Source organism: Gracilinanus agilis, chromosome 5 (assembly GCF_016433145.1).
Source record: "Gracilinanus agilis isolate LMUSP501 chromosome 5, AgileGrace, whole genome shotgun sequence".
NCBI classification, from domain to species: domain Eukaryota; kingdom Metazoa; phylum Chordata; class Mammalia; order Didelphimorphia; family Didelphidae; genus Gracilinanus; species Gracilinanus agilis.
In genome coordinates, this window is record NC_058134.1 from 92,861,219 (window position 1) to 92,877,832 (window position 16,614).

The following is a 16,614-nucleotide window of genomic DNA, read 5'->3' on the forward strand; positions in this document are numbered from 1 at the left end:
ACTGTGCTATGGCTGAAGATCTCGATTATAATTTTAAGCTCTCTTTTCTAATTTGATGAAGTTAAAGGGGCTGCTGAGTATATTAAAAAATAGAAAAAATAAGACTCATTAAAAAACTGTTTCTTCCTTAAAGAACTAGTTTATTTGTTCAGATTCTAGCATAACAGATACTGCTCTCTTATAAATCTGTGTCATTTTCTTACAGATCCTGGATATCAGCTTTTCATTAGATATGCCATTTGGTCAAGAAGACGTGAGTCTGCATCTTTCTTCAAAAACTATATGTGGGGGGACAAAAACTATATGTGTAAAGTGCTTTGCAAACCTTAAATCACTATAGAAATCTTAATTAGCTACTTACCATTATCACAAAAGATATTCCCTGATGTTTCCTTTATTTTATAACTGCTACTGTTTTTATGTAACCAGCTCCATCTATTTTGTTTCCAATAATTTCTTCCATTTGTTTGATAGATATACATTTTCTTCCTTTCCATAAATTAGATGAAGAGAATTTATCTTCCTTTCAATATTTTTGTGACTTGCTTTTTCTTAAGTCTATGTTCTAGGTATAGTTTTTGACTTCCATTTCAACTCCATAGGAAATGCAGGCATCAGAAGACAAACAAAAACCTCCTAGAGTGAAACTGTCCACAGAGATGGTTTTGCATTCTCTTTTAGACTGCAATTATTGTTTAATCTAGGAGTGCAGAAGTCCAGGTCACCTTTCATTTTCCTGGCAGTATTTCAAATGTGTCCTAATTCTTCCAGATGTTTCGCCATGTGCAGACTTTCCCCATTATTATCCTCATAATTGTTAATTGAATGCTCAACAGAAATGGCTAGTCAGAAATTATAGCTTGGGGTATATGTTTACTGGATGACTATGGGCAACTCATTTCCTTTCTCTCAGTCTCAGTTTTCTCCCCTGTCAAATGACAATAATATTACTTACACTGACTACATCACAAGATTATTGTGATGAAAGTTCTTACTAAGATGAACTAAAATCTTAAAGCATTTGTCCTAAACAATGAGAATGGAAAGAAGAAACTCTAGTGGAAAAGGATTAGAATAAATTGATCTCATGCAGAACCTAACATCCTTGGAGGCAGAGAGACTTGGTTCAAATCCTGCCTCCCACCCTGAGGATCTGTGAGTCCTAAGCCAAGTGTCTGAATTTCTCTTGGCTTCTGATTTCCTCATCTATAAAATAAGAAGGATGAACTAATTTGCTTCTGGAGTCCCCACCAGCTGTAACTTTATGTATCAACAATGCTGATTGTTACAAGGAATAGGGAACTTTCTATGGTGAGGACTCCAATTATGGTAACCACCTCAATATGAATGCATAGGATACATTTCATTATTGGACCTTTTGAAGGATAGGATGGATATCTAAGATTTTTTCCCAGTGAATCACATATATACAGTGGAAAGTAGTCACAAAACAAGAGATCAGAATGAGGACTTTGGTGGGATCTTCCTCTTCGCCACTCCCTGCTCATTTTTTTTTCAGGAAGAGGGAGGGAATAGGAAGAGGGAGGAAAGGTAGCAAGCATTTAATAAGCACATATTATGTGTCAGTTATTGTACTAAGCATTTTAGAAACATGTCATTTAATTCTCTCCAAATCCTGGGAGGTAGGTGGTATTATCATCCCCATTTTATAGTTGAGGAAACTGAGGCTAAAATATACTGTGCAGTTATATAGTAAATGCCTGAGGCCACATTTGAACTCAGAGCCTTTCTACTACCAACTCTGCAACTCCATCCTTTTACTGCCTCATCTCAGCCCCCAGCATCCTTTCAGAGATTCCACAGTCACCTTTCTCTACCTGGCAGTATCCTAACTATTCTATCAACTCAGTGGCATCATCACCAGCCTATTCTATAGAATTCTCTGTATCCTTAATATGTGCTAACAATTACATCATTTAGTCCAAGCTATTCATTTTGTCAATGAGGCCAACAAAGGTTAAGTCGTTTATACAAAATTACACAGTTCTTAAGTAGCAGAGACAAGGTTTGAACCTAGGTGTTCAGATTCCAAATTTAGCACTCTTTTCCACTGAATGAGTACAGGTACCAAGGGTCTAATCTATCCCCCTCCCTGGCAATATCAATATATTTCAACAAGGGCTTTCTGAATTCTCTGAAAAAGTCCCTCTAATAGTGGAAATTTCAGTTGCTCTGACAGCTGTGAAGAAAGAAAATTTGGCAGGCAGCTCCTAAATCATACCACATGGACAGTCACTAATGCCAGTCACTGGACCCGAGCGGAGTACAAGATGGGAAATTCAACTCTATCTGGGTGCAACTTATGGGCTGTGGCACTTTAGGCAAGGCATGGCATACCTACACCATTAATTTCTTCATTGTTAAAAGGGGATAGTAATTGTACTATCTAGTTACAACTAGTACTAACTAATTGTACTAGTTAGCGAGGTGGTGCAGTGGATAGAGTGCTGGGTCTGCAATTAAGGAGACCCATTTCCCTGAATTCAAATCTGACTTACTTACTCGCTGTGTGACCCAGGGCAAGTCACTTAACATTGTCTCAGTTTCCTCATCTGTTAAATGAATTAGAGAAGGAAATGGCAAATCAATCCAATATCTTAAAAAAAAAACATACCCCAAATAGGCTCACCAAGAATCAGACAGGACTGAAAATGTCTGAACAACACCATTGTACTACCTATTTTAATTGTGAGAAAAGCAATAATTAGTGTTATTAAAATGTAAATTTTTACAATTACCTGAGCTGTGTGCAGTGGCCCTTAGTTTTATAAAGGAAGGAGGTAGGATCTCATTTGTTGCTTGGGATATCTAACTAAAAATTTGGAAAATTTTTTAAAGCTATCATTACCTAACTTCAAGGAAGTGGTCCTCCAATTCTTTGTTTAATTGGCATCATTAGCAGGGAAAGTCTTCATAATTAAATCTATTGGTCTGACTGCTGAATTTTAAAATGACAACAAAAAAATGAGTAAGTAAAGGAGAAAGAATCCAACTATTATTAGTTATTATGGGGATAGAGTTTGGCTCAAACTCAGAGGAGAGTGAAGTAAAAGCATCTACTTTAGAAACAGCAAAGAAATATAATAAATGTCTATAGACTCAAAAAGAGCTTTTAGAAGGATTTAAAAAATCCTCAAAAACCAAAAGAAAGCAGTTGAGAAAAAATTAGAGGAAAAATAAGAGCAATTCAAAAAAATTATGAAAGAAAGATCACCAAAATGGAAAAGGAGATCAAAACTCACAGAAAAAAAATAATGTAATAAAAAATAGAACTGGACAAGGGGAAGCTAATGATTTCCTAAGACATCAGGAAATAATAAAGCAAAATCAAAAGACTAAAATAATAGAAAAGAGTAAGAAACATCTTATTACAAGCACAACTGACCTAGAAATCTGATTAAAGAGAGACAAAATCTGATTAAAGAGAGACAATATAAAAATCACTAGACTTCGGAAAGTTAAGATTAAAAAAAAAAAGTTTTGACACCATACTCCAAGAAATGATTGTGGAAAACTGCATAGAAATTCTAGATTCAGAGGGTAAAACAGAAGATGACCCATCACAAGAATTAGCCTCTAAGAGAATTATTGAAAGGGTAAAATCCTGTGTATGTATGAAAATACTAATGGAAGCTTTGCTTGTAATGACAAAATACCTTGAAGTAATACAAATGCTGTGAATTGGAGAAATGGTGGAATAGATTGTGTTATTTAAATGTAATGGATGGTATTATGTTATTAGATATAAGAATGTAATGGATTGCACTGTTATTGGAAATATAAAGAAAATAAAGGGAAATATAAGAAGAGATGAAAAAATAATACCCACAAAATCAGGAAAAATATCTAAGTAAAATAAATTCAAAGGAATGTCAAAAGCAGAGAATAAATTTCAGCACACCTATATAAAATTACATATTTTTTAAAAATAATAAGCCATGTGATATCTGTGGTTTTGAACATAATTCTTTTTGAAAATTAGTTAATTTAAGTTTAATTTAATATTAAGTTTAGTTAAATTATTTTTGTTGTTGTTTTTTAAATATATGTTAAAAAAGAAAAGGAAAAAAGAAAATTATTGAGCCAATTATATCAGATAATAGGCTCAGAGAGGGCAGAGATCAAAAGTAATACAACCTTATATTGGCAGGGTGTTTTTTCTAGCATTCAATATACATTTACATACAGTATCTCATTGGACTTCTATCAATATGGCCTTGCTTATTCTGCCTGGTACCTATATGTACAAATAGAAATTCCATAAATACCTTTGGTTTATTCAAAATAATCTCATGCATGAGAGGCAGAATGGCTTGTTGGATACAGAGCCAGTTATGAAATCAGGATGATTTGGATTAGAATGCCTTCTTTGAGACCCAATCATTTTGGAACCTCAGAAAAATAGGGGTTTATAACTTTTTTTCCCCAGGGATTCTTTGGTAGTCTGGTGAAGCGTATCACCTCTTATCAATATAACCTTTTCAAAAGTAGAAAATAAATATATAGGAATACAAAGAAAACCAATTATATTGAAATACAGTTATCAAAATTTCACAGACCTACACTAAGAAGCCTTGCCTTAAGTCTTACTACTTTACCAGTGAAATTATAGGTCCTGTTCCTATCCTTATGCACTAAACACTCACTGCCCATTCCATGGGCATCTACAAATATTATGCTTTCCATTAGAAAAACAGAAATGGAGAGACAGTTTCTAGCTTTTTCAGAAACAGTCATTGAGAAGGACTATAATTAGGTACTGCAAATTCATGAGAAAAATTCAGTTTCTTTTTCTGCATCAAGGACAAATGCCTAAGGCCAGTTGGCCCTCACAAATCAATTTTTTAGTTTCTGTGTCATGGAATTCAGGCTGGATTTTTTTGGAGATAGCTCTGGGAAATGAAACGTTGTAACTATGATACCTGTATACTAATGTAAATGTAAATCTGTGAAAACCAACTGCAACTTTTAACCTGACAGACATATCAGATCAAACTGACTAAAACACTAACTCTCCTAATTTGCATCTATTCATCTGCAATGCTTAAATAGGGAATTATAGCAGAATTCCTTTATGTAATATTATTGTTTCTTTAACATTTAGAACTGAGCAAACTCTTTATTGGACCATGTGAAGTATAGCCAGATTTAACAGATTGTTTTTCTTTTAATTCTGTTTCTAGTTGGAACTGGGAAATCCTTGAACTCTATTCAATTCAATAAACTATTATCTAATACCACTGCATACGACATTGAGGATACAAAGAGCAAATAAAAACATTCCCAGTAGTCAAGAAATTTACATTCGACTGTGGGATAAAAACCTATATACAGATAGGTAAATGCCCTTTGAAGATAAATGCAGATATCACGGCAGCAGGTGATTTTTTGTGTGCAAATGAGTGATACAGTCAGACCTATTCCTTATGAAGATTAATCTAGAAACTTGATAAGGGATGAACTGGAGAGGATAGAGAGATGAGAAGCAAGGAAACCAATTAGCAGGATATTGTAATGTTCTAGAAAATGGCAATGAAGGTTAAAATTATGGTCCTTACATGAGAACAGAAAATGGACAGACATGGGATATGTTTTGAAGGTAAATCAGTGAGGAATTTACTATTACTATTTTTGCTAGTAGTAGGAATAGCATTTTATAATATTTTAAATTTTGCAGAACACTACACACACACACACACACACACACACACACACACACAGATTTCTTATTTGATCCTCACAACAATTCTGTAGAGTTGGTACTATTATTTCCATTTTACAGTTAACAAAACTGAGTCCAAGAGAACTAGAACTGTAGAGCTACCTAAGTGTTTGGGGCAAGATTTCAATTCAGGTCTTCCTAATTTTTTAACAGGACAATGTAACTTTTGGACTTAAGATCCTGTGAGAACAATAATAATACTATGCTGCCTGTATTTATAGAACACTTTTCTTCAAAAGAGGTTGCCCATTTATTAACATCTGACTCCCAATATCCTAATGAATGCTAATGGAAAAACTGAGAGTTGGAAAATTTATCCAGTTTATCCATGGTCAGCTAGCAAGATCCTGGGATACATTTGGGAGAGTGGTGAAACCAATCAATACATTTTGAAAAAAAATGTTTTAAAATGTATTAAAATAAAATGCCTGGGACTACAAAGGAAACCACTTATATCTGAAGTACAGTTGTCAAAATATTTAAAAAGAGCAAGATTCTAGATGCCAGGTTAAGAACCTCTGCAATTCAGTTCTTAACTGTTTGATCCCTTAGTGTAATGAGAATATCTTGAATTTTTCACTATTAGAATAACTCCTTTGAATTACATATGTGGTTTAAATACTGATCCTTCTACTTATATAGTCACCTTGATTAGTACCTAGAAAAAGAGTAAAAATTAAAATGGACTTTTTTTAATCCCTCAAAATAGAAGTGGTGTATATATATATGTATATGTATTTAAAAATACATACATATGAAACATTTCTAGCATAAGCTTGTCTGACATTAATGTTGGTCCCAAACTAAAATAATAACAAAATAACAGGAAGCAAATTTCAAATATAAGCAAAGATTAACCTAGTTCATTTGTACATGTCATAATAAAACAGTTCCTTTTTGTTATTAATAAAGCATTTAGCATAATGCATGGCACATAGTGGGTGCTTAATAAAAGCTTGTCTTTAGTGTTTTTATTCCCTTTCAGATAACAATATATACAATGATCCAGGACAAATCTGAGATACTTATGCCAAAGAATGCTAACCATTTCCAGAGAAGAAACTTTTGGAGTCAGATGCAGATCCAAGTATACAATTTTTCACTTTAATTTGTTTGGGTTTTTGTTTTGGGGTTTGGGTTTTATATGATTATCTCTTACAAAAATGATCAATATGGAGATATGTATGACCCAGATCATTTTGTTTGCCAGCTCTGGGAAGAAGGGGAGGAAGGGAGGGAGACAATATGGATCATATAACTTCATAAAACTTATATGGTAATTTGTTACTACATGTAATTGGTAAAATAATCTTTATAATAATGAAAAATAAAATAAAAAAGATATTGTAATAATCTCTCTAAGTCACTGTGTATATAGGATTTAAGTCAATCTAAGATGGCAAATAAAATGCCTAATTTCTATTATTTATAGTTTATTTTTAAATATGCCTTTTAACTTTAATAATACAGTAAAAATTTTGTTTTCAGATCCCCTTTTAAACATATTTGCTCTGTAATTGTGTGGCTCTTACAGTTTAGTGCTGAATTATTTGATTTCTCTGTTACTGTTATTCAGTTGTTTAGTAATGTCTGACACTACATGACTCCATAGACTATGCTGTTCATGGGTATTTTTTTTAAATAATGGAAGAATCATTTCCTTCACCAGTTGAAGCAAACAGAGTTTAAGTGACTTGCCCAGGATCACACAGCTGTGATCAGATTTAAACTCAGGTCTTTCTCACTCTAGGCCCATTGCTCTATCTACCAAGCCATCCAGCTGCCTCCTAAAAAAATAAAAAGAACCATATACAGAGCTGTTGTTATGGTTTAGTCTTTTGTCACTGATGTCCAACTCTTTACGTTTTTGAGGTTTTCTTGGCAAAGACAATAGGGTGGTTTGCCATTTCCTTCAGCTCACTTGACAGATAAGGAAACTGAGGCAAGCAGGGTTAAGTGACTTGCCTAGGGTTACACAGTCATTAAGTTTCAGTTACTAAATGGTTCTAAGAGCCCAGCAAATCCTGTGTAGAAAGAACTACCTCAAGACTCTAATGCACAGATTCTAGGACATGGCACTGTGATATAGTGATGATCCATATTCAGAACAACCTAAAAGATTCTTACTAACAATCCTTTACAAAGCTCTCTTACAAAGGCAATTTTGAACACAAGGAAGGTGAAGGTTAGAGCAACTCCAAAGCACATAATCAAAGAATCTTAAAATTAGAAGTCTCCATGTCCAGCCCTGCCAAGTATGAAGGCACACTTTATACAGTGTCCGTAACACAGTCATCCATCCCTTCCTCAACCAGTCTCTGGTGAGTCTGTTCTATTTATTCATTGTTGTTGTTCAGTCATTTATGACCCTATCTGGATTTTTAGTGAAAAAGATACTGGAGTGCTTTTTTACAGATAAGGAAATTGAGGCAGACAGGGTAAAATGACTTGCCCAGGTTGCACAACTAGTAAGAGTCTGAGATCAGATTCCATTTATTAATGAAAAGGTATTACTGATAAGAGATTTCTTGTTTATAGTGAGCCAAAATCTGCCTCCATACTACTTCCAGCCTTTGATACCAGGTCTAACTGCTGGAATCTCACAGAGCAAATCTACCTCTTCCCTGTACCAGCCTTATCACGAATCTGTAATACCTGTAAATTAAAGATTGCATTAGGAAACCTCTCAAGTTCTTTTCAACTCTAAAATCCTATGAATATTTGATTATAGCTAGTCAATCAAAAAGCATTGATTTAGCATTACATACCAGGCACTGTGCTAAGTAAGAGGGAATACAAAGAAAACTATCTTATCTTCTCTCAGTGTTTTGTTATCCAGGCAATAAGATATTTTCCTAGGTTAGGGAGAAAGGGGAAAAAAGGGTAATATTTCAGTTTCTCATCATTTAAAGGGAGTGGCAACCATAAATTTTGCTCAGTATCTTGGCATAAAGGAAACCAGCTATTATCCAGAGGTATCCTAGAGTTGGGCAGAAGCAAAGAAAGGTAGCTACAAACACCACCCTCTTTTCTCACCCTCATAGTTTTGGAATCCTAATAGCTTTAGGTCAAGGGACCTGCAACTTGTAACACACTGACATCATTTCCTGGATAAATGGATGAGAGCAGACTGCAGTCACAAACAGCACATTTTAATGGGAGATGGGTCTATCTCTTGCAAACTGACGCCTTTTGTTAAATGCCATTGTAAAACCTCAGCTTTTTTGGCACTGGGCTACAAAATCCAAAGAATGGTTCAAACACTTTCCTTTCTGCTTTGAGGTTTCTTTCAAATTCATTCAGAAGCCACCTAGACTAGACAAAGCACCAAGAGGCCCCTTCAAATATATTTTAATTGTAGAATTTAGAACTGGATGGCAATTTATTTTAGTCCATATCCTTCCTTTTGAAAAAGAGGAAACTCAGCCTAAGGAGGCTTAAAGTGACTTGTCTAATGCCAAATAGGTAATGAATAGCAGATGTGATATTTGAACCTCTTCTTTGGAAAAAGAAGATAGGCAATGGAGTACTATTACTATTTCTTGGTTTTCTGGACAGTGTGATTTCACAATAGGTTCTTCTAAAATTTGTAATCTTTTCCAAGTCAAACATCAGTCTCAGCTCTATAAAATGCCACTTCTTTTGTCATTTAGTAGTTATAAGGGGGCGAGAATTTTTTTTTTATAATGACTAAAAAAACTTAGTTCCATTGTTCAGTCTTTGGAAGATTAGATTGGCCCTATATTCAAGGTGAATTTTTATAGTGGAGTCAGGGTGAAATCTTATGTAAGAGTCATTTGTAACCTGCTGGAAATTGGAATTTATACGAGGAAAGTGATAGCTCACCCTTAACTATGGCACTACAAATGGTGACATGATAATTAATGTATTATTTCAGTGGAAGGAGATGCCAGCAGTTGCTTTTTGTTCCTAGGAAGAAATTTATGGTGTGATTGAGGAAATGGCAAGAAAAAAATTATATGGAAGGGTAAGATAAATTCTTGTAGAAAGACATATCCTCATCATCTCCCCAAGAAAATCCTATAAAATGTTTCCTTGACTGATGGTGATTTTTCTGGCTGTGCAGTTATTTATACCCTTCTTTTCTCCTAGATGGCAGTATGACATGTGGAGAGACAATCCCATGACAGTCCAAGTACCTTATGCTACAAAGATAGCTGAGAATGACATTCTGAAGAAACTCGCTAAATAATGAATCAGTAGCAGGAATAGTAGATGAAAGAAATACCTGGGTCTTTAGGACACGAAACAGTAATACTCACCGGTTCCACATTATAAGAAAAGAGGGCATACTCTTGATCTGGAGACACTTCGTATCGGACAGCTTTTAATGATTCCTTAAAACAAAAACAAATCAGGATTTGTAAAATATTATAAAATATTTACAGAAAACCTAACTTTCAAACTTTCTCAAGAGAAAAAAGAAGAGATTCAATTCTAGTTCAGTATTCTGGAATAAAGCCATATATATGCCACATGAAACAATTACCTTTTTTCCTAATATTTTTCAATTCCTTATATTGATTTCACTAATTTTCCCAAAGTCTTACTTATTTTGATCACAGTAATTATCCAATATACTTTGCAAATTTCTGAGCTCTCTCTTCTCATAAAAGGGAAAAACAATTAAAATCAACAAATGACCAAGTCAGACAAAGCACACAAAATTCTGCTCTAACACCACTCTACTGAGGAGAGGAATGTGTTTTGTCATTTATTCTTAGGAACCACTACTTGTTACTGAAATTAACCTGAGTTTGTAATTCTTTTAGTGTTTTCAATTAAAAAAAACTGATTTCTAACTGTCCACGCTGGCTATAGACATAGGCTCTCTTCAGTTTATGAATGGGCTGAATTCCAGAAATTTACTTTTAAGAGGATGGTTTGGAAGTTAAAGATGATGGTATTTGTGTACTTAAATTCAAAGACATCTATTTAATACATAATATTCCTAAAGCAAAGAGAGTTCTGTGATAATGTACTATTTTCATTGGAAGATGCATTCAATATTCCAATCTATTTAACCAATAACATACCATCTCTCCTTGTTGAGAAACTGGGAATGTCGTCTCCCTGGTATCCCATCTTCCAGGAAATGGGAATGGCAACACTACCCCCACTTTTAAGCACTGGTCCAATTCCTATGGACTATAGGGAGGTTCCAGTAGAAAAAGTTTTACAGCAGTGAGGGAAGGAAGCAGAGAATAAGGAGATTCTAAGAGCTTAGTCTGAGGCTTTAACAATTGAAGGTGAGAAGCTATAGAGGATTGAGGCTTTCTGATGTATATTATCCCTGGAGACTCTTCCTGGTCTCAGCCAGATCCCTGGTTACTCTTGTTCTTTTTATCAGATAGCAGTTAGGGGTCTACTTGTTTCTCTTTGATTTAGAAAAAATGAATGTAAAATCAATCAAACTACTTGAATGGATGGGGACTTTTTCATTTTGTCTTTGTATTCTCATTGGTAAAATATAGGGGCTTGCACATAGCTGTTTGTTATTTGTCCTCAAAAAGTACCAAACACTTCACAGGGTGATGCCCTGACCAGAACAAGAATTAGATTTAAGTGAGACAGAGTTGCACAGTCATCAGCCTCACTCTCTCTTCCACAGTGATCAATGTCCAGTGGCAATGGGGCAGTTAGGTGGGACAGTGGATAGAGGGATGGTCCTGAAGTTAGGAAGACTCATTCTCTTGAGTTCAAATCTGGCCTTAGACACTTACAAGTTGTATGACACTTAATCCTGTTTGCCTAAAAAAAATCAATTTGCAAGACAAAAGACAAGATGACTGGTAATGGCCTGGGGTTGCAGTGGATGACCTTGGCATCTTTGATGTCTGACCAAGTTCTAGACACTCCACAGTGCCTGCTTCACCTGCCTTCATGGTGGTTGAAAAAATTGTTCTCATCCATCAATTCCATTGGGGGAAATTTACATGTATTTTGGGTACATACCCCCCCCCACAAATTACCAATTGATTTATGGCCCAAAGGTTATACTCAACCTGGTGTGGCTCACCTGTTGAGATGGTTTTCTGGAGTGTGGCCACTGTGCATGCTACAATTCCATGGAACCACAAGTGAGAGTTAAATTCCAGGTAGAGACCAAAGTGGATGAGCAGTTCTGAAAAGGGCTTCACAAGCCCTCATACCAGAGGTGCTAGTCTTCCTTGAATACCCATGCAGTACACATTGTACAAAATAAAGGCTTGTTGGATAGCACCAAATAAATTATTTAACCGATGGAGGAAAGTTCAAAAGAAATATGATGGGTTAGGTTCATAACACCTGTGTGGGAGTTAACCATAGGGGAGATGCCAAAAACCTGCTCTTGGGAGCTAGGCAGACTGGCTTAGGGGGTGAACATTCAGTCAATTAAATGGTTAGGGGGAAGCTTTTTCCAATGTTTGCAAAGCTAGAGCTAGCAGTGTTTGTAAATACTATCAGACTGGAATTGCAGTCATCTCTAGAACAAAGAACTCATTCATAGCAGGTACCATCAAATGGTGAGGGGAGAGGGCCTGGATGGCCACTTAAACCCCTTTAGGCCATGTGGCCACTCTCTACTCCTACCCAAGTCAAACTTTTTTTTTTCAGTTCTATGTGAAATGAGTAGAAATCTCAACCCAAGAAATCAAATCAGGGAGTTCTTAGAACCCAGAATCTTAGGTCAGAAGCTACAATCCAACCAGGAAAGAGTCCTTAAGTGGGGTGCGAAGTGAAAGGTTGGAAAGACCCTGAAAATGTCCCTGGCTCTGAAGGAATAATGCTACATGGGAATTGAGTCAAGCTAAGTTAAATTGTGAGCCTAATTCCCTTCACTTGACACTCTCCTCCCTGGGTAGGTGAGGAGCTAGAGAGGAAATTATGCCTCTCCTGAGAAGGGGCTGATCCCTTAACTTCAGGGGGCCATCCTGAAGATCTTTTCCATCCCTTGATCTTCCCTAGAAGGACACTTGCCACTGGTTAAGACTTTGATTAGATAAGAAGACAATAGTTAAGTTGGAGCTGAGCCATCTTGGCTCAGCTAAAGAAAACAAGAAACCTCAAATAGGGTCTCCTCTCCCCTCAAACCTATCTCCTTTCTTGATTTCTATCATTATTGATTCAGTTTTTCCTTTCCATACTCCTCACTAGAGAGGGGATTGTTTGTATGTTCTTGTTAAACATTTTTTTAAATGTCTGCTGTATATAACGCATTGTACTGAGTCTACCGAGTCAAAGAAAAAAACTGAAACAATTTTGGTCCTCAAACAATTTCCTGGCAGTACATAATGGATGAACGCATCATCATTTTTTTCCTTTGGATAGAGAAGGGGACCTTGAATCTATGCTATTGTATGTCCAGAGATTTATGATTAATTTGATGAGGGAGAGAACATTGACAATTGTGTGGGGGGAAGGGAATCAGAGAAGTCTTCACAGTGGATGTGATACTTGAGTTGAGCCTCAAGTGAAGATAAGTATTCTGATAAGCCCAGATGAATAAGGAGCACATACCAGGCATAGGTGCTAGCTTCCCAGAATGAATGGAAGTGCACGTGGGACGTCCAGAAAGAGCTAAGAAGGGACTAACAGAGATGAGGCTAGAAAGGTAGGTTAGGAGCCCCATTATGGAGGGCCTTTAAAAAGGTATTTTTCCTCTTCTCAAAGTTTATAATCTAACTAAGGGAAAAGGATACATGCACATAAAAGAAAACTTTCACAAAATGACAAATACAAATTAATTTAACAAATAAAATATGCAGGAGGAAGCTAAAGTCAAGTAGTCTCAAGTTATAAGCCAGACATTGTTGCAGGGTCCCAACTTAGCCTGAGTGGAGACATTTATTCTTCCTTTTCTCATTTATAAAATTGTTCTAATAATACATGACTAATTTATCTCCCACTCTGGGAGGTGTCAGGATTAATTAATTTTTGAAGAGCCAGATAAAAATGCTAATTCTACAGTCAGAAGGTTACATGATACCAAGTGGGGAAGGTAAAGCACAAGACAGGGAAATAAAAGATTCTGTTTTTATTTAAATATTCTTGGTAAAATAGATAATGGAAAATATGAAAGGTAAGAAAGCTTGACATACAAGCATAATCAGTGGAAGGCATAAAAAAATCAATAGGTTTTATTCCCTTCTTCAAACATCACTCAGAGAATCCTGATGATTTTAAAATATTTATCACAAGGTAAAAATGATCTCTTCAAAATCTGAGCCAAAAAAAACCCCAGCCTCACATATTAAAAATCATATCATAATGGAAAATGAACTAGAATTGGCATCAAGAAGACTTGGGCTTGACTCGCATATCCGATGCTTACTGGCTGTGTGACTAGACAGGTAACCTATCCCCTCTAAGCCTCCGTTTCCTCATTTGTTAACTGGAGATAAAATAGCCCACCTTAGAAGGTGGTTGGGAGGCTCAGATAAGAAAATCTTTGAAAAGTGCTTTTGAAAATCATGATATATTTGAACTAAAATATGATATACTGGATCTATTATTTTCATCAGCCTTTATCATTGTAATCATTATAAAGGATCAAAGGTAAATATGATTTTAAAAAAGTCTTCAATGAGAGGCAATGTAATGTGTAAAAAAGTGAGTTGGACTGGATGTTCTAGATGAGATTCGAGTTCCGGCTTTGCTAGCTAACTCTATGGTCCAAAGCAATAGCAAAAGATTATGCACATATAATCTTTTGTGCATATCTATCTATATCTTTATCTATATCTATATTTGTAGATATATATTATTTTTCCATCCCTATGACAGGCCCTGAGGATATTTGGGGTTTTCTTGGCAAAGATAATGGAGTGATTTGCCATTTCCTTCTCCCACTCATTTTACAGAGGAGGAACTGAGGCAAACTAGGGTAAGTGATTTGCCTAGAGGCAGAAAGTTAGTGTTAGGCTTTCTTTGAACTCAAGGCTTCCTAATTCTAGGGCCAGTTCTCTATCCACTTTGCCACCTGTATTAGTAGAAAAGAACACAGTAAAATCTCCAGAAGTTTAGGACACATAGCATCAGGGCTTGAGGCAGTCTGAGAAAACTCCCTAGGAGAGGAATATTATAGAAAGGATAGTTCTTAAATAGGTGGAGAGACTGTGACAGAGCATTCCAGGTGGGATACAGATGAGAGGAAAGTAGAAATGACTGAGTGTGATAGGGATACTGAAGTTTGTCCCAGTTAGGTTCTTGTCACCTCTCAACCTGGACTATCACAGTAACTAATCTTAATCAGTCCCCTAGCCCCAACATAAAAGACATTTCTAAAGCAAGACTATATCATTCCCTGACTCAAGAAACTTATAGTAAGCTTCAAGAATAAAACATGTATAACACTGAATGGCATTTAAAAATTGAGCCTAAGCAAATTACTTAACTGGATCTATTATTTTCATTGCATTGTTTGCCTCAGTTTCTTCATCTATAAAACAAGCTGGAGAAGGAAATGGCAACCCAGTCTAGTATCTTAGCCAAGAAAAATTCAAATAAGGTCATGAAGTCAGATATGACTGAAAACAAAACAATAGCCTGGGTCAGCCTATCTTCCTCAACTAACAACCTCTCTCTCTTTTGTGCATCCTATGTACTACCAAAAAAAAATCCCATGTTCCCTTCTCTGCACAGGGTGTCCCCTCCCACCTCTAATATACTCCTCCTCATCATCTCCATCTCCCTGAAACTTTGGCTTCCTTCAAGGCAGTTCAGGGACCAGTGCAATAATTCTTACCCAGGGTATATGTTGTTACCCTTACTTTTTAGTACTATCCCCTGGGAAAACACCTCACCTTTAGTAAATATTTTGTAATTCTTTTTTTAACCATTACATTCTGTTTTAGTTTCAGTTCTAAGACAGAAGAGCAGCAAGAGCTAGGCTATCAGGCTTAAGTGACTTACCCAGGTGACAGAGACAATCCTCCCCACTCCAGACCTGGTTCTTTATCCACTGTGCTACCTAGCTGTCCCTATATATTTACTTATTGTTAATATTGCTCCCTTCTCATAGAATGTAAATTCTTTGAGATTAGGTGCTCTTGTTTTTAGTCTTTGCATCCAATGCACCTAGTATAGTACTTAATATATAGTAGGTACTTTTTAACTCTCTCTTATAGAAAAATGAGCCTGAGGGAAGTAAAGTGACTTGCCCAGAACCTTAGTGCCAGGTACTGTATAAAAAGAAACAAATCCAAGGTTTTCATTTCATTATTCCAAATATTGCACTCAGAGGTCTCCGTGTATTTCCTTATGGCTCTACCTTTGGCTTGGCTATAAGGGGACACAGAGTTAAACCTGTCAATCAAAATATTTTTAGGGTGGGAAGAAGATTCAAGGGGAAAGGACACAGATTTGGCACAAGTGTTTTATTTGCATAAACAAAGGCCTTTTTTTCTAAAGAGCTTTGTGTGGGTATGGAATAGGATTCACAATGTCATAGGAGTCTATCCAGGCTAGTCTTCAACAACTGGCTTATCTAGTTTCATTTAACTGAACTTTCTTCAGGAGATCATGAAGGACAGTTGGTGTTAGCCCAGATAAAATGGAGCATTTTATGTATCTTAAGTGACTCCAGGAACCACCAGGGATAATTATGGTGGCCCACATAATTAGGCAGCTGCATATTTACAATAATGATTGAGATCAATTGAGCCTAACGTTGTTTTGTCTTCAAGCTGGAGTGGGGATGGACTTGTGGTTTCATAAGGATAGGAGAGTTTTCAGGGAGAAATTCTCTTAACTAATGTAGATTGACAGCTCATTTATAATTTATATTCCTATTGGGTTGCTTGGCCTCCTGAAAGGGTAGTGGTTGCCTGAGAGGTCATATAGTTAATATGAGTCAGAGGTAATACTTT

At 36.0% G+C, this 16,614-nt stretch overlaps 1 protein-coding gene across 1 annotated transcript in view; it reads right to left on the reverse strand.

Moving 5' to 3' along the window:
- Nucleotides 1–16,614, reverse strand: part of DPP6 (dipeptidyl peptidase like 6) — a 993,205-nt gene that overhangs the window by 404,012 nt on the left and 572,579 nt on the right. Inside the window, exon 5 of the mRNA XM_044677974.1 lies at nucleotides 10,027–10,101. Coding sequence (XP_044533909.1) covers nucleotides 10,027–10,101 — 75 coding nt within the window. The remainder of the gene's footprint in view (nucleotides 1–10,026; nucleotides 10,102–16,614) is intronic.